The 16,870-nt window shown below is 48.6% G+C and overlaps 1 protein-coding gene across 1 annotated transcript; it reads right to left on the bottom strand.

Annotated features, from left to right (window-relative positions):
• Positions 1–993: 993 nt before the first annotated feature.
• On the bottom strand, positions 994–9,127 carry Rnd1 (Rho family GTPase 1). Its single transcript, XM_005067193.4, has 5 exons — positions 8,889–9,127; positions 8,130–8,217; positions 5,499–5,608; positions 4,452–4,586; positions 994–2,048 (listed from the first exon to the last, which is right to left on the bottom strand). Exons 1-5 carry the CDS (start codon positions 9,006–9,008, stop codon positions 1,803–1,805), a joined length of 699 nt encoding a protein of 232 aa, XP_005067250.1. The 5' UTR covers positions 9,009–9,127; the 3' UTR covers positions 994–1,802.
• Positions 9,128–16,870: the final 7,743 nt, after the last annotated feature.

Below are 16,870 nucleotides of genomic sequence, written 5' to 3'. Positions count from 1 at the left end.
CCAGGAGTTTTCGATGGGCTTTGAACAGTCTATGCAACACCTATTGGGAGCAGGATCCAGCGCCTTGAGCCTCTACTTGAGGTGAGCTTTCTTTCTTCTTCAGTGTCTGTAGGGCAGTGGTTCTCAACCCCTTTGGTGGCCACACAGCCTATCAGATGTTTACATCATGATTAATAACAGTAGCACAGTTAGAGTTGTGAGGGAGCAACAAAGTAATGGTGGTCCCCACGGAATGAGGAAAATAATGTTGGTGGTCCCCACGGAATGAGGAAAATAATGTCGGTGGTCCCCACCGAATGAGGAAAATAATGTCGGTGGTCCCCACCGAATGAGGAAAATAATGTCGGTGGTCCCCACCGAATGAGGAAAATAATGTCGGTGGTCCCCACCGAATGAGGAAAATAATGTCGGTGGTCCCCACCGAATGAGGAAAATAATGTCGGTGGTCCCCACCGAATGAGGAAAATAATGTCGGTGGTCCCCACAGAATGAGGAAAATAATGTCGGTGGTCCCCACAGAATGAGGAAAATAATGTCGGTGGTCCCCACCGAATGAGGAACTGTATTAAAGGGTCTCAGTGTTAGGAAGATTGAGAACCACTGCTCTAGGACAATTGTCCTTGACAGGAAATTATTTCATCCAGAGGACATTCAGTAATATCTAGAGCCATTTCTGACTGTGACAACTGGAGCATGCTAGTCTTTTCCAGAACCAGGGACACCCAGGCTGCTGCTGAACGTCGCATGCTACAGAGGACCGCCCCTTACAAAAACGATTCTCCTATCCAGTGTCAGCATTCTGAGGGGAAGAAGCCCTGTCCCAGGGCTAAGGAGCTCTTGCTTGACTTAGGAGGACGTAAGTGGGATTGGGAGAAGCGGGACAGGTGCCAGGGAACCATGGAGACTGCCACTCGAGCCTACAGAACGGTGGCATCCAAAACAGCATTTCCCTGATCATCAGTGGACAAAAATCAAAGAGCAAAAACAACGAACTTCTTCATATGTTATATTTCATTAATAAATAGGTTTTCTTCTTTAAACACAGAACATGTAACAGATTGAAACATTCCCCCCTTCCCCCAATTCCAAAGACAAGTCTATAAAACAAATACCAACTGTACCGCCCTACGGGCAGGGAAGTCTGGTAACCCCCATCAGTCCTGCCCCTGCAGCACCACCACCCCCACATTCTGCAAGAGAAGGGGGTCTGGGGCTTCTCCCTTGGGCCCTGGGGACTTGGGTGAGAAGCATATGAATGTATGATGTCACCTCTCCATGACGCATGAGCTGTGAAAATATGAGGATTCCTTACCAGCTCTGATCAGCCCTCGCCTTCCTGGTTTCAGTTATGAAGCACCTGGGCCAAGCCCCCAAGGGAGCTGCCTCTGGGCTTTCCCACTGTCCTGTCCCCTGCCACTTCTTAAAGGGGAAGGGGAGGGCTCAAGGGCCCCTCCCATCCCCAGTCTGCATGGGAACACTGTGTGGAAGAGGCATGACGCTGAAGGTGAGGCCAGCTCGTCCCCATCCCAACAACACCCTTCCTTCCTCTGGAGCAGGGGGACGCTGGGCATCTGCCCCTCCACAGCCTAGTGCCTGGCTTGGGGGTGATGGTTCTTGCTTAATGTCAGGCCCTCCTGCCAGGCCCGGCTTCTTCCATCCCATTCCTGTCTCCTAAGTCCTTACTGTGGCCATCTGAAAAAGTCACATCCAGGGTCTTAAACCATCTCATCCTCCCTCTCCCCGTGCCTTTGCACCCCAAGGGAGGAAGTGGGGGGCTGTCTCCCCCGCCTCCGGCTCCAACTTCACATGATGGAACAGCTTTTGGCCTTTTCTTTCTTGAAGGTAGAAGAGATGAGTTCAGAGCGACTGGGGAGGTGAAGAAGTCGCTTGGAGAGGCTGCGGACAGGGCTCTTCGGGGGCTCTGGGCTAGGCTTGTTCAGACACACCATGGATGCCATCCGGAAGATGCTGTGGATACTCTTCTCTGAAGTAAAAGCCGAGCCCTCCAGGTAGATCTCTGCACCCAACTGCTTGGCTATTGCACAGCCCTGTGGGAAGGGTACAAGTCATTAATGCAGTGGTCTAAAATGCCTAGGAAACACTATAACATTCCATGTGTCACTCCTCAGGGCTATTCCAGATGACATCCCAACTGCCAGTGTTCTACCACCAGTCTCTGCCAGTCATTCATAAAAGTGAGAGCATGCCAGAATCACCGACAACATTTTAAAAAAATATTTATGTATTGTGTATCCAGTCTTCTGCCTGCATGCCAGTGGAGGGCACCAGATCTCATTCAAGGTGGTTATGAGCCACCATGTGGTTGAACTCGGGACCTCTGGAAGAACAGTCAGTGCTCTTAACCGCTGAGCCATCTCTCCAGCCCCACTGACAACATTTTAAAAAGCATACTGATGCTAAACCAGGTGGAGCAGGATGTCTGGGGATGGCATAGGCATTAGGTCTTAGGTTTTGATACTGGTGATGGGACTCAGGACTTCATGCATGATAACCATGCATCAGCCACACCCCCAGTCTTGATATTATCATTTAAAAAATCCTTTTACAGCCGGGCATTGGTGGTGTACGCCTTTAATCCCAGCACTCGGGAGGCAGAGGCAGGCGGATCTCTGTGAGTTCGAGGCCAGCCTGGTCTACAAAGTGAATTCCAGGACAGCTTCCAAAGCCACAGAGAAACCCTGTCTCGAAAAAAAAACAAAAAAATCCTTTTACATATGCTTATTTTGTGTCTGTATGTGTGCTCATGCCACAGCATGCATGTGGACGTCAGAGGACAATTTGTGGAAGTCAGTTCTCGCCTCCCATGGGAATCAAAACCAAACCATCAGCCTTAGTGGTGAGCACCCTTACCCTCTGAGTCACCTCACCAGCCTCCCAGGTGACTCTCACGGGAAATGTTAACTGTGTAACAGCCCTGGCTGCCCTGGAACTCGCTTTGTAGACCAGGCTGTCCTCAAACTCACAGATCCGCATGCCTCTGCCTCCCAAGTGCTGGAATTAAAGGCATTCAACACCAATGCCCGGCGGTGCACGCCTTTAATCCCAGCACTGGGAAGGCAGAGGCAGACGGATCTCTGTGAGTTCGAGGCCAGCCTGGTCTACAGAGGGGAGTTCCAGGCCAGACTCCAAAGCAATACAGAGAAACCCTGTCTTGAAAAACAAACAAACAAACAAACAAACAAACAAAAAAGGCGTGCACCACTACTGCCTGGCTTAACAGACATTTTTTCTTGTTTTTTCACCTTTTTTTTTTTTTGGTTTTTCGAGACAGGGTTTCTCTGTATTGTTTTGGAGGCTGTCCTGGAACTCACTCTGTAGACCAGGCTGGCCTCCAACTCACAGAGATCTGCCTGCCTCTGCCTCCCGAGTGCTGGGATTAAACGCCCGGCGTTTTTTCACATTTTAATTTCTTTTTTTTTAAATTTAAGTTAGAAACAAGCTTATTTCACATGTCAGTCCCAGTTCTCCCTCCCCCACTCCACCGCCCTCCCCTTAACAGACATTTATTTTTTTTTATTTTATGTACATTGGTGTTTTGCCTGCATATATATCTGTTTGAGGACATAGGCTCCCCTGGAACCTTGTTATAGACAGTTGTGAGCTGCCATGTGGGTGCTGGGAATTGAACTCAGGTCCTCTGGAAGAGCAGCCAGTGCTCTTAACCACTGAGCCATCTCTCCAGCCCCCCCTTAACAGACATTCTTACATTGCTGTGTGCATTAAAAATTATCCTTACAGCTAGTGTGGTGGTTCAGCTTGACAACCTGAGTTCAACCCCAGAAACCCAGATGGTGGAAGGAGAGAACCATCTCCTGAAATGTGTTTCTGACCTTCACGCATGGGCATGACACACATCACACACACATACATACCCACAAAGTTAATAATTCATTAAAATTATCCTTGGGTCTTGTTATAAAAACGCAGATGTCTATATCTTCCGGAGTTATTTTATAGGCATGAAGCTTGGAATCCAAAATTCTACCATTTACTCCTCTTTGTTTGCTAGTTTTGGTTTTTTGAGACTGAGTTTATTATGTAGCCAGGCTGGCCTCAAATTTGGAGTCCTTCTGCCTTACCTCCTGAGTTCTGGGATTACAGACTATATCCAGCTCTAACAAGTATCTTTAATGAGTCTGATGCATATGGTTTACAAAAAAAAAAAGAACCTTAAAAATGCTGGCACAGGAGAGGCTCATGAGCTAACCTATAGCAGGAATCTCAGTTAACAAGTATCTGCTACCCCAACCCACACGACAGTTTGCTATTTACAGATAGCTCCCAATACCAATTCCATCTTGTCATATAGAGTTTAACCAAGAGGGATATCTAAGCCCTCTGCTATAGCCTTCTCTATTCCACCCTCTAGCGCGCACGTGCGCACGTGCGCGCGCGCACGCACACACACACACACACACACACACACACACCTGCTCATAGGAGATGGGCGCCTGCTTCTGGTGGGAAAGCTCCATTAGAGTGCTCAGGTCTGTTCGCAGATCTGTCTTGCAGCCAATAAGCAACACGCGGGTGCTAGGACAATAATCTAGGATTTCTGTTCTCCACTGAGGGTTGGGGCAAGACAGGAAGAGGGAGGGGAAAGGAAAGAAAGTCAGTGGTAGACAGATACCAGGAGAAGTCTGGCTGGCAGCATGGAGCACATCACTCAGTATCAAAGCTGAGTCCTTGTCTGAGTCACAGTATCCCTGCTGCACTAATGACATCATCTTCCTGCCCATGAGGCCTTGGGTGGCACCAGTGTGCTAACCCAGGAGCCTGTCCCTTCGGTCAACTGCACAGTCACCGAAGGGAAACAGGACAAGTCTCCCACTCCCTGCCACAATCTAAAGGCAAATATGCCAGTGTCGGGGAGACACTCTCTTCCCGGAGAAGCCAGGCAAGTCCCACAGCGCTTCCTACAGCATCTGTCGCAGTGTAGGCAGATCTCAGACCCAGGCACCCAGCTGTTGACCCTGACCTCCTGACCCAGGGAACCTGGGATCACAGTCCACAGAAGCTGCTTCTAAAAGGCTCCATTCCTCATAATACCAGAAGGAGCCCTCAGCACCTCCCTTTCTAGCTGAACCTCTGGGAAAGCAGTACAAGGTGAGGAAAAGGCAGAGGACCTGGATTCAACCCAGAGCCACAGCCAATGGTGAGGCTTCAAGCACAGCACTGCTTCCCTGGTTCACAGGCAGGAGGGTTGGAGGACAAGGCTCCTTCTTGTTCTTCTGGGGAAAAACTATAGATTTTATTTTCACCCCCTCCACCTTGCTTATGTTAGGGGAGCACTCACTACCAACTAAGATTCATCCTCGGCCCTATTTTATTTGGATTTGGAGAGAGTCTCACTAAATTGCCTGGTCTTGAACTGGCTCCATAGCCCAAGATGAACTTGAGCTCAAGATCCTCCTGTTTCAGCCCTCCCCCAGTAGCTGTGATAACTACAGGCACCCCCACCTCGAGCATAGCCTTACCTTTTTGAGTGCACTATCCATAGTCTCTGGACGGCTGATGTCAAAGCATAGTAACACTGCGTCTGAGTCGCTGTAGCAGAGTGGACGGACATTGTCATAGTAAGGAGACCCTGGTGTAAGGGGAGGAAAGCTGAGAGTGAGCCATGGTATCTTCCCTTCTCTAAGCCCAAGGATCCCTGCGGAATGTAATCCTTGATCCCTTAACATCCAGCAGTGTCCCACAGTGTTACTGCATGGGAGCTTGGGACGTGACCACCTGCCAGAATGTCATTTCCCTTGGTCCTAAAAGAGCAGAAAGCAAATGTGGGTAGAGTATACTCAGACCCTGTCTGTGTTTCCCACAGTGGGTTTAATTCGAGATCTACTCATATTCAGAGTCCCAGAAGAAGCACCGGTACCTTTGGAGAGATGAGGGTTTGTTTCTGGTACCCTTCACATCATCTAAGCCTGCCTGTAGCCCAGCCTCTGCTCCCTTCTTCCACTCCAGGGTCTCCCAGGGAAGAAATAATGCTGCCTGTTACATAACTGCCTGCTGATTCCTTGCCTTGGGGTCAGACCTACAGGAGCTTGATGGGGAGGGAGGGAAGACACCCTTTATCCACCTAAGTCAGCTTACACTGAGAAGGGCAGAGGGAACACCGTGGCCCTCACCCCTCAGACCTCAGGGAGGCAATCCCAAAGACAGGGACACGTCAGCTGTGGAGTTAGTGTGAGAGCAAGGATCTTTGGTGGAGGGGAGGCGAGGGCCTTGGGGAAGGCAACTCTGACCCAGGGTCTGATGGGGTGAAGACCAGGAGCTGAGCCTGGCCCCCTCCACCCTGAGGAAGGAACAGTAGCAGATTTGGAATCCAGACAATCCGTGCTTAGAATAGCAAGCAGCCCCTCTCCCTGTACTGCAATCACCATGGAAACTGGGGGGAATCCAAGCTGAGGTGGGGGTGTCGGTCATAAAAAAAAGAAGTAAGGGGGAGTTGGGATAGCTGCCTGCTCCTTCAGTAATCCACCCCCATCTCTTTCTGGGGTGCGGTGGGGGTTGGCTCACAGCAGCACTGAGGCAGGGGAGCGCTGCGGTACTGGGGGAGGGGGAGGGGAGTAGGGCTCCATTTTGGCTCCAAGCAATCCCCCTCCCCTAAGACCAGCAACTGAATAACAGGAACAGGTTCAACCGTGGCCCGAGCGTCACTGACATTTCCTCTGTCCCACAGGAGTCTAATCTGAAAGAAGGGTGACTGACGCCTACAACCTTGTGAAATGAGGGCTAGGGTGTGACCTGGGGTGGAAAGACCTCACTTGATGATATTCCATCATCTGGGCTTGGGATTCAGGGGCAGGGAGAAGAGGGGGAGGCAGGGAGGTTGGTAATGAAGAGGTGAGCCGCAGCAAGGTTCAGGGACGACGGGGCGGTGGGAGGGTACAGCGGGAGAAAAACCATACATCACGCAGCCACGCTGCATTCTGGTCCGATCCAGCCAACATAGCACAGTTCAGGATAACCAGAACCCTGCCTCCCTCTCCCGGAACTGCAACCGAGGAAGAGTACCAGCCTGAGGAATTTGGGTTGTGGAGAGAGCTAAAGAAGTAGCTATCATTTTCTGTTATCCATCTCTTATCTCCAGCCCTCAAAACTGGAGAACAGGAACAAGGCTCCTTCAGAGAAGTAGGGTGGCATATTTCACACACGTAGGAAAGCCTTAGTGATTTACAGTTCCTCTTTAAACTCAGCTTGAATATGTAAAAAATATTTTCTGGTAAAGCATGGATCTTCTTTTCTTTCTCACATGGCTGGCTCTTACTCCTTAATTATGTCTGAGACAGACTTAAGAAGAGGGACTCGGGTAGAGGAAGTGGAAAGGGCTCAGAAGCAAAGCGAATGTCTCAGGGCTTGGGGCGGAGAGCGGAGAAACACTGACAACATTGCTTTCTATATTTTTTGAAAGATGCGGGGGGGGGGGTCTCCAACCTCATCCCAGTACTGGTAGGCATGCTAACAACCAAATCCATGCACTCTCCTGGACACTAACCCCAATGTGACCATGCCCTACATTTAGCATCTTCCCCACCCTCCAAAACATCGATGATGCATCCTTCGCCTCTGAGCCGCAGCCTCTGAGGGGAAGGGCTAAGTTGCGGCAAGCAGACAGCAGTGGCCTGGGAGGGAGTGCAGGATTCCCTCCGAAGCCAGCAGCTTCGGCCCCACTACAGCTGCCTCTAACTGCAGCCTCCTACCACTCGTTTAACTTTGCTCCAGAGAACTAAAGGCAGAGGGGAGGGAGAGGGAGAGAGGGAACCAGGTGGGGGGAAGGGAGGAAGGAGGGGGGGCGGAGAATGTGTGTGTGAGAATGGGGAAGACCTGGTTCTCCGGGAGTACTCAGGGGTCCCTTCCCTAGACCTCTGAAAAACAAAAACAACAACAACAAAAACAAAACGGAACTAGACCAAGAGAGGCCTGAATGGCTCTTGGGGTTTGCTCACCACTTTCCCGAATCATCTAAGAGACTAGCCAAAGAATCTTTACATACCTTCCTTCCTTTTCCCGGCAAGCACCTCTATCCTCAAAGGGGCATCCCTCCCTCCTCTAAAAAAGCAGCTGGTCAGTAGCGCAGGATGGAGCATTTGCAGCTGCAGTCTTACCTGAAGTATCCCAGAGGCTGAGCTCCACTCGCTGTCCCTCGGTCTCCAAACAGGCTGTGTAATTCTCAAACACGGTAGGTACATAGGTCTGTGAGGAGAGAGAAGACATTCATACCCGGGCTCGCATACCCTCAGAACCCCAAACCTTGTGTTGGCGACACAAGAAGCCGCTCACACATACGCTGGAACACTAACGCGTCAGGTGATGCAGAGCCGGAGCAGGGGGGGTACATGGGGCAGGAGGAAATGTGTGAGACTTGCTCCCCAGCCTGGGACAAGTCCCCCACATCCTGGCTGGTCAGAGAAACCCACATTCACATTTTCTTTTCATCCCCACGTCTGTGTCCCATTTTCAGAGACACAAGCCCATTCTAATCTCAGCCTCCTGCCCCCTAGTCCCTTGGCACAGGTGATCGGCGGAAAGCAACAGCAGCCTGCTGCCTAGGGCCACCCTCACAGAGCTTTACAGGAGGGCCAGGCAGGTACTGCGTCAAGAATAAAAGCCCAGGTTCTCCAGAGCCTCCAGGTCCCAGGAATGAAGCGAAGTGGGAGGGGATATGATGGGTATAGAGGTGAGGAGGAGCCGACCGGGCGGCAGAAGTGGGTCAGGTCTCAGGGGAAGCAAGGCAGGGCAGTCCTCCAGCCAGAAGGCAGGCAGGCGGGCAGGGAGGGTGGGCCTGGGAGTGTTGGGGGTGGGGGGGGAGATAGACGGCTTTCCCGGGCAGGTAGGAATCGACCCGGTGCCAGCGGGTGGCTCACCTCGGGATAGCAGTCCTTCGCTAACACCTGTAACATCGCCGTCTTCCCACACTGCACGTCCCCCACCAGCACGAGCTTACATCTGACCACCACTGGCTGCAGCGCCCGTCTCTCCTTCATGACTGCAGTCTCCAAGGGACTTGGACTCGGGTTCAACGAGGAGGAGGTCGCCCCGAAGTATCCGCACGGAGACTGGATGCCGGTTCCCTGCGTGCCTCCAACTGAGGCGGAGGCCGAACGGCCCCGTTATATGATCCAGGCTGAGCCAATCACAAGAGGAGGCGGGCTCTGCAGCGACCAATCCCTAAGGTGGGATCCCCAGCAGCAGCCAATAGTAAGCGACTCTGAGTCAGCGCCCTCTTCCTCCCTTCCCGTTCTGTTAAAGCTGCACCGATGCTTCCTTCTGGAAGGGGATTCCCACGCTTTTTGTATGGCTGTTAGGAGGTCAGGAAGGGGCTGCGAGTAAAGCCGAGTGATCTTTGGATATCCATGAATTAAGTGTCAAAACCCACAAAGAGCTATGGAGCCAGAAAGTGAGGGTTGTAGGATCTATCCAGGAAGACAGCAGAATCTGCCTAAACTGTGGACAGGTGGCATCTCTTGGGGAGAGGGTGGCCCCAGGGACCTGTGACTCCTTAATTCTATATGGTTTCTATCCACACTGGTTCCACTTTGGGAATCATCCAAAAAGAAGCCCCCACGCTCCCTCTTTTACAGCCCAACTCCCTTCCTTAGGGGTCACCTAAAACAAACCAAGGAAACAAAACCACTGCTCTTGACCCAGAGATAGGCAGAGGGAACAAACGAAGGAGCCCTGCAACAGGAGAGAGACCAAACAAACTGCTCTCTGCTTTCTGTTGGGCCAGGGCGGGGGCGGGGGCGGGGGGGCCTTCTCCTCACTCCAGGACTCCTAGGAGCGGTCTTGTCAAGGTGTTTTGTTCTGTGGCCTGGCTTAGCTTCCTGAATGAATCAGGCGCAGGGCTAGTTCCAGGCTGATACCAGCTGACTCTGACGTACTAATATGTGTCACCTGGTGAAAGTCCAGCCTGTAAGACAAGGCCTGGGCATTAGGGATAAGAAATTGGAAGACAATCTAGGATGAGGATAAGCTACCAAACTGCCTAATGATCATAGCCTTCAGAACCTCCATGGCTTCTGGGGATCCCTCTGCTAAACAGAACTATGGAGATACACAGCTTATATAAGTCACTGGCTCTCTGGCAATCAAAGAACTCCAATAAGGCCTCCAGTGGATTGGGGACCAATTTTGGGTAAATTTGAGAGCAACCTAGGGTCTGCCCCCTCCCCTTCTTGTTTTGTTGGTATTGTTCATATTTGTAAAAGGTTCTCACACTGGAACTCACTGAATATACCCCAGGATGCAATTCCTCCTGCTTCAGGCCTGGAATTACAGGCAGGGGACAACATCCCTGGATCAGGGTTGTCTTGAAGTCCCTTCACCATGACAGATCCAGAACTTCTGGAGTACACCTGGGGGCTTCTCTCTCTCTCTCTCTCTCTCTCTCTCTCTCTCTCTCTCTCTCTCTCTCTCTCTCTCTCTCACACACACACACCTTTGCCTTTAAGTCATGGTCATTGCTGCCCACCCGCTTTCCCTAAAATAAAGGGCATTGCCAAGTCTTCTCAGTCCCTTGGGCAGATCTCTCTAACAGGACAGATCTCCTCAGGCTCACTGTAACAGAGAATGGAGGTCATCTGGGAAATGTAGCACGGCCTATATCTCTCTGCTCTCCTCAGTGGTTTCCAGGCTTCTCGGCAGGCTCACAGGCTGGGCTCCGCTGCCCTCTGCCCATCTGGTGCCATCACTTCCAGAGAGGGGGGTCATCCAAGAGAAGCCCAAGGGAAGACAGTTCACCTTTAGTGGTTGTTCCCTTCTCCCAGGCTATCTGGAAGTTTCTTCACCTTATCTTCCCCCACACCTCATCCTCAGCCTTCATATACATTTCCACCTATGGAATTTGTCCTCTTTTTGCCCTTTCCAGCATCCTGATAGCTTCTACGAGATGCCCATAAGTGTGGTTTGGAAGAGTTCCAGGACAGCTGGGAGACTGTTGTCTGTCTCAGTCTGGAGTCCTTCCCCACGGTGTGACCATCCTCAGTACCTGCTCTTCCTACACTCCAACCTATGTCTAGACGTGTCAGTAGGGTTCCTATGTGTTCCTCCTTTTAATGATTTACTTATTTTTATTTTATGTACATTGGTATTTTGCATGCATGCATGTCTATGTGAGAGTGTCAGATGCCCTGGAGGTGGATTTACAGGCACTGTGAGCTGCCATGTGGGTGCTGGGAATTGAACCCAGGTCCTCTGGAAGAACAGCCAGTGCTCTTAACCGCTGAGCCATCTTGCCACCTCCACTGCCTCACTACCTCACCCCACTTACACTTTATGTTCTCTTAACCCTCCATCAGATTTCCTCCAACTACAACCTGAGGTTTTGACCGTCTCTCTATGTTCTTTCCCAGCCTCAGCCTCTCCCTACACACACACACACACACACACACACACACACACACACACACACACACACTGCAACATCTACTCCAAATGAACATTCAACACAAGTAGCCCTGCTCTGATATGCAGGTAGCTACCTCTGGCTTTTAACAAGTTGGCCATTCCTGAGCTCCTCTGGCATTGACATTCTGGGAGTTGGTGCCAACACTGATTTTTCCTGCATGACTGCATTTCAGGGTCAGCAGATCTGTGATGGGGTAAGCCTCCTCTGTGGGTCTCAAGATGTGCCTCCAAAGCTGGGTGTGGTGAGGCACCCCTTTAATCCCAGCACTAAGGAGGCAAAAGCAGGAGGATCTCTGTGAGTTAGAGGCCAGCCTGATCTACAGAGTGAGTTGTAGGAAAGTCAGGGCTATGTAATGAGGCCCTTTCTCTAACAAAACAGAAGATGCATTTCTAAAGGTATCATGTGGGTCACATGCTTAGGAGTTGTCATGGCGGAAAGTGTTGTATGTGTATGTTCACCAGACCTGAGTTCTGGAGCTAGCTAGCTCTGTGTTAGAATTTAATTAGAAAAGGGGTTTGGGGACCTTGCTTTGCAGTTAGGTTCCCTCCCCAACTTTTATTTTTGTTTGCTTGTGGTTTGGTTTTAGATATTTTCTCACCCTGCAACTAGCAGGATTGGAACTAGGTGTGTAGACCAGAATGCCTTGGTTTTGTTTTGGTTTTGAGCCAGGGTCTCACCATAACCAAGACTGGCCTCAAATTCATAGAAATTCTCCTGCCTCAGACTCCCATCACAGATTACAGTCATTCTCCATCAGCTCTAGTTTACACACACACACACACACACACACACACACACACACACACACCTTTGCTTATTGAGTGTGCTTGGGGGAGGAGAAGGGCTCATGTAGGTCATTATATGGAGGTCACAGGGCCACTTGCAGAATTTTGCTCCTCCAGTCCTACGCATGATACTCCCTGAGCCCTCTTACCATTCATCAGCTCCTGTCTTTGTTTAAACTTCTTCCCAATATCTTTATTTAAAACTCTATAGCCAGAGTTTTAAGTTCATGTTTATGAGATGGATGTTCTCTCTGGAGACTAGGAACATTTAAAACAAGGTAAAAATTGAAAACATTGGCTGAGCAGTGGTGGTGCACACCTTTAGTCCCAGCATTTTGGAGGCAGAGGCAAGTGGATCTCTAAGAGTTCCAGGCCAGCCTAGTCTACAGAGCGAGTTCCAGGTAAGCCAGGGTGGTTACATAGAGGAAACCCTGTCTCGGAAAAAAAATGAAAACATTAAGCCAGGGTGAAAGAAATCAGTTACAAAACACAATATATTATGCAGAACATAATATGTAGTTGGCATTTTCTTTGGATCTCCAACCAGATTCCAAATAAAGACATGGAGACTTATTAATTATGAATGCTTGTTCTTAGCTTAGGCTTGTCCCACTAGCCCTTTTAACTTAATGTAACCTGTTTCTCTTCATCTGCATTTTGCCTCAGGGCTTTTTACCTTTCTTTCATTCTGTTTGTCCTACTTTCCAGCTTCTTCCATGTCTGTCTGTCTGGCCCCTGGTGTCTCCCTGTGATCTCCTTTTTCTTTCTTTCTTCTCCTACTTACTCTCCCTGCCCAGAAGTCCTCCCTCGCTATTGGCTGTTCAGATTTTTATTCAGGTGCCTTAGGAAGGCAAGGTAAAACAGCAACACATCTTTTTCATAATTAAACAAACTCAGCATAAACAAATGCAACACATCCTTACATAAACAAATGCCACACATCTTTCCATAGTTAAGCAAATGCAACACAGTTTCGTAGTTATAAACAAATATCTGCCACAATGTTGTGATGTATTTCCATGAAATCTTCAGAATAGGTAAATCCAATGAAATGGAGAGCAGATGGGGGCAGTAAGATGCCTCAAAGGGTAAAAATTATTGCCAAAGAGTCTGACAAATTGGGCATGTGCCACTGCAGCTGGCCATGGCTTTTATTTCATTATAGTTCCTATCATCTTTTTATTTCCTCCTTGAAACTTTTATGTTCTGATTTCCCATTTTAGCATTTTTATTTTAAAAACTTTGTGATTAAATCAAAAAAGCTTGCAAAAAATTACACAGCAAAATTAACCAAACCAAGGCTGGAGGGTTTACTCAACTGATAAGAGCACCTGTTTTTGCAGAGGACCCAGGTCTGATTCCCAGAACCTACATGGTGGCTAACAGTCATCTGTAGCCCAGGTTACAGGGCATCCTATGACCTCTTCTGACTAGGTGGGCACCAGATGCAGGTGTAGTGCTCATACATACGTACGTAAACACATACATGCAAACAAAATACCCATATATAAAACAAAATAATTTTAAAAGTTAGCCACATCTTAAGTCTATACATCTTAGGGAATTTCTAAAAAGTTATCACTGGGGATGGAAGCTGTGCAGCTTCACATTGGATTTTACACTTTCACTAGTGGATGTATTTTTAGACACTCTCCACTAAAAATGAAAAATCCATGGCACAGTTAGAACTGGAAAAATAATTTAGCTTTATATCCTTTCTCATAACTCATGTCTATTATCTGCATTCAGTTCTCTGTCATCTTCTAATACTTAGCCTTTCTTGTTCTCTTTTCTACATATTATGCTGTACCCGCAGGTACATTTGTTTACATTTACATATACATATATATGTATATCTATTATACATTCTGCTACGTTCTGCATAGGAGGGAGAACATGAGGTTATTTTTCTTTCTGAGATTAGGTGAACTCACTTAATATTTTACATCCTAAGTCCATCTATTTTCCTGCAAATTTTGTGATTAGATTTTTCTTTAGAGTGCTGAATGGTATTGGGGGTGGGAGGTAGGGAATGTCACAGCTACCTGCAGAGGTCAACTTATGGGGGTCCTCTCTTTTCACTATGTAAATCCTGGGCATCAAGTGCAGGTTGCCAGGCTTGGCAGCAAGTGCCTTTATCTGCTGAGCCATCTCACCAGCCTGCAAGCTGTTGCTTTTTTGTTGTTTGGGTTTTTTGTTTTGTTTAAGAAACCAGGTGGGGGGCTGGAGAGATGGCTTAGTAATTAAGAGCACTGGGCTTCTCTTCCTGAGGACCTGAGTTCCATTCCCAGCACCCACATGGCAACTCACAATTGTCTGTAACTCCAGTTCCAGGAGATCTCACACCCTCACACAGACATAAATGCTGGCAAAACACCAATACACATAAACATAAATAAATTATTTTTTTAAAAAAAGAAACCTATATCTCCAATATCCCAGGCCTGCTCTCCTCATCACTTGAACCCACAAGCTAATTCTTTTGGGGGGTTTCAAGACAGGGTTTCTCTGTGGTTTTGGAGGCTGTCCTGGAACTAGCTCTTGTAGACCACAGTTTAAAATCACTAAACTGTGCAATACTCAGAGAGTTGAGTGAGAGGTTTGCTGTCAGTCTTCCCATGCCCGTAACAATAAGATACTACGGAGTGAGAAAGGGACCTAAAGAGGGAGAAAGCAAACAGCCAGAGAGCAGGGCTCCATTGAGAGCTTAAGGGGCACTCTTTCATCAGGAAACCCTCGGAAACCCTCTGTCCCAAGTGAAGGGTCTGTGGGAACCTCAAAGAGACAAAGTGATCCACTTTCGTTCTGACATCTTGGCCAGAGAGAGAGAAAGAACCACATGCTCAAAGCTCAGAACTGTTTTTTATCATTTTAGGGGGTTCTGATTACTGTGATAAGGTCCCATTCTGGGACAGAGACATAATATACAAAGATGTTTTGGGCAGTAGCAAATTAAAATTCACCGGACTTTATCATAGAGTTCACAAGATCAGCACCTTCTCTGCCGTGGGGACTCTTGCCAAGGGCCCCCAGGCACCTCCCACCTGTGTCTTCCAGGTATCTGAAGAGCCATATCCCTGAATAGAACTCAGGAGCTACAAGTGGGGAGTTGTCACTTCTCCTTATCCCAGAAGACTCTGCCCTTTCAAAGAACAAACGTGCAATGTGCCTGCTGGGTTTGTGGAGCATGAGAAGATGAGGGATGGGGATATGGTGGGGACATCAGAGCCAGTGGCTTACCTGGGCCTCAGTTGTAACACAGGACAGGCAGAGGCTGGAGGATGTTGAATGCTCTGAAATGCTTGAAGCATGACCGAGGACTGGAGAATCCTGTCAGGAGCAGACAGTACAGGGTAAGGAGTAGAGAAGTTTGCCTAGGAACACCTTAAATACCATAAAATGCATTTCACAGGCAAGGATGTGGGAGTTTGCTCACCAGAGAAATAGATACAAGAATACTCGGTCTTCGGTTTCTTCCTTCCTTCTTTTCCACCCATTGTTCTAGATTGTGAATGTCCTCTAGCCAAAGGCAACCAGCAGACACTGGCAAAATGAACAAAATTGGGTTTATTGACTCATTGCAACAAGGACATCCACCATGGCAGAACCAATGTTCTCTGTAAGGAGAGACTGGGGCTTTGAACCTGATTTTGACTATCTGAGAGTGCAATCAAGGCGGTGGGGCTTTACTGTGATGGACTCTGTCAGGAAGTGAGGCATCATACTAACTTGTATTGAGAAGGTGGTGGAATGAAGCGGCTAAAGCTATGACTGACTGAGGAGGCAACCACTAGTCAGGGCAGGTGCCTGTTTCCTTACTCTTGTGGCTTGAACGTGTCCTTTTGTTTGTTTGTTTTTGGGTTTTTTTTTGGTTTGGTTGTTTGTTGTTGTTGTTTTGAGACAGGGTTTCTCTGTGTAACAGCCCTGACTGTCCTGGAACTCACTCTGTAGACTAGGGTGGTCTCAAACTCACAGAGATCCGCCTGCCTTCTTCCTAGGATTAAAGGCATGCACACACCTTTAATCCCAACACTTGGGAGGCAGAGGCAGGTGGATCTCTGTGAGTTGGAGACCAGCCTGATCTACAGAGAGAGTTCTAGGGCAGGCCCCAAAACAATACAGAGAAACCCTGTCTTGAAAAACCAAAAATAAAAAATAAAAAAAGGTGTGTACTACCAAGGTCCTTGAACATGTTCTTATTTTTGTTTCTATTCAGATCTGATTATGGAGAAATCATCTTTCCTGTCTTCATGTATCATGGTCTTGCCTAATAATGATCTTATGAAATGGCTTATGTCCAACTGGAGGAAAGCAAAGCATTGCTCTGAGTGCCTGCCCGGTGCCTGGCTGCCAGACGCTGTACTTTTTCCCCTAACCACTCCTCAGCTGTCTTTCCTGGGAGTTGGGCCTATTCCGGACACCTGCTGAGTCAGCAGAAGGAAAACCCATCCTGAGGAGAATCTCCCAGGAAAACACCCTGAGAGAAATAGCACTGAGCTATGATGCATATCAGTGATAGCATGCTGGGAGCTACTTAGAGTAAAGGGAATGTTCTAGATTCTAGAATCTGGAACAATAGCATGGCTTAGAAGTAAAAGATGGAGGCCTGGGCTACAGTATGGTTGTGTGGCCTCTGTGTGTATGTGTCAGTGTG

The sequence above is a fragment of the Mesocricetus auratus genome, unplaced genomic scaffold, assembly GCF_017639785.1.
Source record: "Mesocricetus auratus isolate SY011 unplaced genomic scaffold, BCM_Maur_2.0 Super-Scaffold_100010, whole genome shotgun sequence".
NCBI classification, from domain to species: Eukaryota; Metazoa; Chordata; class Mammalia; order Rodentia; family Cricetidae; genus Mesocricetus; species Mesocricetus auratus.
This window is presented reverse-complemented; position numbering and strand designations above follow the sequence as displayed.

Excerpts from the sequence above, each read along its gene's own strand:
- Rnd1 (XM_005067193.4), bottom strand. The coding sequence starts at position 9,008 with ATGAAGGAGAGACGGGCGCTGCAGCCAGTGGTGGTCAGATGTAAGCTC. Across the intron at positions 8,218-8,888 it reads CGAAGGACTGCTATCCCGAG|ACCTATGTACCTACCGTGTT; the intron begins GTGAGCCACCCG and ends CTCTCCTCACAG. Across the intron at positions 4,587-5,498 it reads TGGATAGTGCACTCAAAAAG|TGGAGAACAGAAATCCTAGA; the intron begins GTAAGGCTATGC and ends CCCAACCCTCAG.